This window comes from Prionailurus bengalensis, chromosome C1, assembly GCF_016509475.1.
Source record: "Prionailurus bengalensis isolate Pbe53 chromosome C1, Fcat_Pben_1.1_paternal_pri, whole genome shotgun sequence".
Lineage (NCBI taxonomy): Eukaryota > Metazoa > Chordata > Mammalia > Carnivora > Felidae > Prionailurus > Prionailurus bengalensis.
The window spans coordinates 13,265,082-13,270,737 of record NC_057345.1 but is presented as its reverse complement, the minus strand read 5'-3'; the positions used below and the strand labels follow the sequence as shown (position 1 = coordinate 13,270,737).

Below are 5,656 nucleotides of genomic sequence, written 5' to 3'. Positions count from 1 at the left end.
ATTGGATCTCAGCGGCTGCACTCATCATGAAGACCACACCCACCATCCCTGGGCCTGGAACAAACTCTCCTGCCCTGTCTCTGGATGGGACTCCCTAGTCCCAGCCATGTGTATGCAGTGGGGCTCTGAAAGGGTTCCAGAGGGATCCTGAGCTCCCCCTCAGTTTGAAGCCTCCCCCAACAGTCCCCCTGCTTGGTTGTGGTCTAGTCATCAGCTGGCTCCTCGCTGGAGGCCTGCCCTTGGGGGCTGGATCTGGTTCCACCCGCCCTCAGCTGCCAGAGCCCGTCCACCTCCCAAGCAAACCACAGCCTGGCATCGTGATGCCAATGCTGCTGTCAGTAGTCGTGTTGCTGAGTTTACCCCTGCTTCCCCACCAAGGGTCTCTTGGAGGCTCATGCCTGAGTGTCAGCTCTGAGCTTGAGCAAGGCCTCGGCGGGGGGGTGGAGGGGTCACCAGGCTCCAGCCATAGCCCCGACTCACTTTCCTCTCCCCGCCTCCAACTTAGGAATAAATACCAGGCAGCCTCGCCTTCCAGGCCCTGGAACGGGGAGGATGACTTCGAGCGGCCCAATAAAAGTTCTCATCTCCATGCCAACCTCCCTGTTACTCCTTGCCCTAACCCTGCATTTTCCAGGAAGACCCCAGCTTAGCCCAGCGGCTGCGGTGAACACAAGCTGCTGCCCAGACCCCCCAGGGGGCCTTGGGGAGAACTTTCTCTAAGTGTTCTCGTTTCTCTGGCCAGAGAAGGCCATGGCTGGTCCTCCCTATTTTCAAGGTAGGAACACTGAAGTCCAAAGCATTCTTAGCTCCCTGCTTGTCAGGCCTGCCCTGGGGCACCCCATCTCTACCTCTTTCCTCCAGGCTGCTTGTCACTTTAGAAGTGGTCCCAGCTGCCCTGGCTCCCGGATGGCACAGAGAGCATCACCCGCCTTGGTCTGTGCGTGCATCATCCTCATCCAGGGAACAGGGCTGTGGCAATAGATTGGACCAGTCTCTCTCTCTTCCCTCCAGGAAGAACGGGCAACTTCCTGAGGTTGGAGGGTCTCTGCTCTTTTTGAATTTACCACCCCTGATGTGGGAGGAGATCCCAGTGTCCTGATGGCCCACTAGCATTTTCTGGTTCCTCAGCTCCATCACAGACCGGCCCCTCCCAAGTCTCCTATCTAACCGGGCACACCAGGTGATCACATGGCACAGGGAGAGCAAATTGTGCCATTGTCCCTCCCCAGCCCGGCAGGGGTGCCTGGGAGTGACTTCTCTCCCACCCCCCCCCCCCCCAATGTCCAGGGCTGTGTTGATTAGATGAAGTCTTGTGCAGGCGCTGAGATCTGGGGAGGGAGTCAGCGGCCAGCCAGCGACGGGCCGAAGCAGGGGCCCGGGAGGACGGTGGCCCTCAGATCACATCTTCTCCTCCCTCTTCTGAGACCCCATATGTGGCAATCACTGGTGTTCTTAGCAAACCAGTACAAGGTGTAGGTTTTCAAGTGGCTGCTAACTGCCACTAATTTCTCCTCCTTCGAGTATACCAGAATCCTAGGTAATGAGAAGTGGGCAGTGGTCAATTTGCTTTGCGGGCAAGAGTTCACGGTCAGCTCCAACTACAGCTGTCATACTTCTCCAACCATCTCTCCTCTGGCTGGACCCCTTGGGGCTCCCCAGGGCTCCCGGCACAGCCAGAAACACCTTCCTTGAGCGTTCCAGGTGCTTCTGGGAACCCTAGAGGTAGGGGCTGTGTTTAGGAGGGGAGCCTAGTGGCTTATGGAGGGCTGGCCCACCTCTAGCGGGGTCGGCGGGAGGAGTCATTGGGGGTCCGCTGGCACCTGAACTGTGGTTGCAGTAAGGCTGTGCCCCTGGACTTTGGCGGGGTCCTGATACCCCTTCCCCCAAGAATTCAGATTTGAAGCAAGGTGACACTCATCCCCGCACACGGTGCTGCCCTCAGCAACGCCGGGCCCTGGTTCTTTTTTCATACGGCGCCTGCGCACCCCGCGGACAGCAAAGACGCATCGAGGCCCCCGACAGCGGAGGGGGTAGGGTTAGCATTCACCTCGCGCGGGTGGAATTCCCGAGCTGCCTGCTCGCCCAGAGATGGCTCACGGAGTGGCGGGCAGGGGTGCTTTGGGGGTGGGGGTGGGGGGGGTGGGTAGCTAGACCCTGGTCTGAGGCGCGTCGGGGACGGGCAGGGTCAGGACGGCGGGCAGGAGGGTGCCCCGCGGGGAGGGGAAGCTCCGTGGCTCCTTGGGCACAAACCTGGGCGAGATGTGGTCGGCCAGGAAGCAGAGCGAGCGCCAGCGCCCCACGCAGTAGATGAGGTCGCCCACCGGGGCGCACTGGAAGGCGTCCGGGTACGGGGTGCGGTAGGTGGCGCACTCGTACCAGAGGCGGGCGCTGGCGCTGCAGCGGTGGACGCTGATGCCCAGGCGGCGGTCGAGATCAAAACGGTAGAGGAAGCCGTTGACGGCCACCATCTCGGCCGTGCGGTCCTTGCCGCCCCCCGTGGGGCCGGCCCACCAGCGCTGCTCCCGGGCCGAGAAGCGGAGCAGCAGGTAGCGCAGGGTGCCGCCCGTGACGTAGACGTCGCCCGCACACGCCGTGGCCGTGTGCGCCAGGGCGAAGGAGTCGCTGGGGAGCGGCGGCGCAAAGGTCCAGCGGTCCAGGCGCGGGTCATAGCGTTCCACCGTGTTCAGGCACTCGCCGCCGATGGCGTACAGGTGGCCGTCCAGGGCCACCAGCCGGCAGTGCGGCCGGGCCTGGTTCAGCGGGCACACCTCGCTCCAGATGCCGGTCAGCGGGTTGTAGCAGAAGACGCGGTTGGAGGGCTCGTGCCCGGGCCCCCGGCAACCGGACGCCACGAAGAGGTAATTGAAGAGGCTGCAGAGGGCACAGCCTCGGGACACCGCCTCGGGGGGCAGGCGGGCCAGCGGGTGCCAGGCGTCCTGCGCCTCGTCGTAGCAGCAGAGACGGCCGGAGCCCTCCTGGGGGCACACGTCCGCCACCACCAGGCGCTCGCGGCCCCGCAGGCGGCGCCGGAGGATCAGCTCCCGCTCCGTCCCGCTCAGGCACCCGTAGATGTCCGGACTGCGCAGGACCTGGAGGTAGTTGTCGCTCATCACCTTGTAGGCCGCTTCCTTCAGCGCCTCCAGCTTCTGCTTCTTGGCCAAGGTCAGCACCTGGTAGCAGTTGCCCAGATCCAGGTGCACGTCTGGCGCTGAGCCGGGGGCCAGCGGGAGGTGGAAGAAGTTGGTCCCCGCCACGAGCTGCACGTGGGCCTCGCGGCTGCTTCCGGCTGAGCTGGACCCAAGAGAAGCCTGGGGAAGGGGGTGGCCAGGCGGGGCGCTCTGGTCTGGGCAGGACGGAGCGGGGGCCCCAAAGCCCTCGAGCTGGAGCTGGAGCTCCGGGTTCTCCATGATCTGGACGAGGCTCTCCTTCCTGCCGAAGCCTTGCGTGGGGGGCGACGGCCCCGGCTGGGAGGAGGTGGGCCTTTCGGCTCCACCTTCCCGGCCTCCTGAAGCGGCCTCTGTTCCCGGGGCGCCTGGCAGGGGCACGGGGAGTGGAGCCTCAGCCGGGGCGGCTGTCCTGGGGGCCAGCCGGCCCTTGGAGGTGGCCCAGGAGGTGGACTCGACATAGTAATCGTACACCTTGCCCTTCAGCCTGGGCCCCATCCCCTCCACCTTCTCAGGAATGAAGTTCTCCTCCACGCGAACCCGGGACACAGACGAGTAGGTATAGGAGGCACTGGCGGCTCCCTCCCGCTGGTGCAGGGTCAGGCCCATGTCCACGGCCGCCTGGAGGGCCCCGGCCTCTTCCCCGTGGACCCCCCTGTTGCGAGGAAAGACCCAGCTCCTGTTCGTGTCACTCTCGCCTTCCGTGTGGGCCATCAGGCTCGTGGCGGGGGACTCCTGCTCCCCGAGCCCTGGCTGTCCCGGGGGTCCGCCGTCCCGCCATGGAGTGGGCGCCCTGCCCACCCTGCTCCCCTCTGCCGCAGCGAGGCCAAGTGGGGAGCTTTGGAATTCATCGCCCACAGTGGGGTGGTGGGGCGGCTCGGGCTTACCGCCAACAGCTGTTCCGGCTTCCTGGCCACTGCAGCGAGGAGGTGCCAGCTCAGAGACAAGGCCCTGCCCACCCGCTTCCACACCAGCGCCCTTCTTCTCGCGCTCCCGAGCCCCTTGGGCTTCTGCGACTTCGGGAGAGCGTCCTGTTGCCGGGACTCGGGAGCCCCCCTGACTTTCCCGGCCACAGCCCAGCGGCGCTCCGGCCCCCTTGCTTCCCCTCCGGCGTCTCAGAGCCCGGTGTGGTGCCCCAGGAACAGCCCCCGCGTCCGCCGGCTGCCCGGAGCCCTCGGCCTTCTCCTCGGCCTTGGAGTTCCTGTCCCCCAGCGGGGCCCGGGCGGGCCTCAACCTGTACAGCCTGTAGGCTGCGGTCACCAGGAGCAGCGCGGCGGCCGACAGCACCACCTTGCCTGCCAGCTGCATGTCCAAATGCCAGTCCTGGGACTCTGCTCCTCCTCTTCCGGGGAGCATGCTTCCCAAGCCGACCTGGGGCCAAAGAATGTCAAGAATCCGATTAATGATTGTCCTGGTTCCTGCGGGAGCTGGGCTGACCCGGAGGGGGCTCTGGGCTGGCTCCGGCCGGCCACTGGAGGAGTTGGAGCAAGGTAACCTTGAGCGGGCAGCGGGTGGCCACTGGGGCTCGGGGCTGGCGGATCCTTCGACGCTTTCCCCGGGGGCGGGGGTGGGGGTTGTGCCCCGGGGCCTGAGCTTGTGATCGGCCACCCGAGCCAGCAGCAGCTGGAAGATGTTAGGAGTGTCCAGCAGGTACACAAATAGGGAGGAAGCTCTTGACCAAACAGTCACCTGATGCCCGGAAGCGCCCGGGGTTGGTTATTGTATGTAGGGCTAGGAGTGTTGGGTGTGGTGGGTTGTGAGACAGGTGGGGCCACGGCAGGTGTGGCACAAGATCCTCCCTGCTGGTTTCCTTCCCGTTGGGGTCTGCTTGTCCCCGCAGGGAGGCCCGCAGTTAGCAGCAGAGAAGGCTGGGCCAGGGACTGCGGCCAAGCCACCCGATCTGGCTTTGAATGCCTCCGCCCTCCGTCTGGGCCTTCCTGAGAGCAGATGGGGAAGGTACAGGGTGTTAGTTAGATCGAGGCAGATCGAGGCAACTAACCTCGATCTAACGATCAAGGGCACATCCTTGCGCTTGAGAACAGGTGAGGGGCCGAGGTCCTCACCAGTGCTGTGGGTCCCAGTTTAACAGATGAGAAAAGGGGCACCTGGGCGGCTCAGTCCGTTAAGCGTCCGGCTCTTGGTTTCAGCTCAGGTCGTGATCTCACAGTTTTGGGAGTTCGAGCCCTGAGTCGGGCTCCATGCTGACGGTGCGGAGCCTGCCTGAGACTCTCTTTCTCTCCATCGCTCTCCGCTCCTGCCCCACTTGTGCTGTCTCAGTCTCCCTCAAAATAAGTAAATAAACTTACCCTTCGAGCTCATCTGTCCGCTGCCTCGAGCGTCAGGCTCCTGGCTGGGGCTCAGGACGGCCTCCTTCATCCTCGCGGGTCCTCACCCCTCCAGCCCTTCGGAGTCGGGTCCAAGGCCGTGCCTCACATGCCTTGCTCTGAGGTCGTCTTTCCTTTCTTTAGGTCTCTTGTTCTTCTGCGTGTGAG

General features: G+C 64.3%; 1 protein-coding gene across 1 annotated transcript; it reads right to left on the bottom strand.

The window, feature by feature from the left end:
* Nucleotides 1-1,908: 1,908 nt before the first annotated feature.
* On the bottom strand, nucleotides 1,909-5,263 carry KLHDC7A (kelch domain containing 7A). Its single transcript, XM_043573889.1, has one exon. The coding sequence runs from the start codon at nucleotides 4,518-4,520 to the stop codon at nucleotides 2,148-2,150; it is 2,373 nt and encodes a 790-aa protein (XP_043429824.1). The 5' UTR covers nucleotides 4,521-5,263; the 3' UTR covers nucleotides 1,909-2,147.
* Nucleotides 5,264-5,656: the final 393 nt, after the last annotated feature.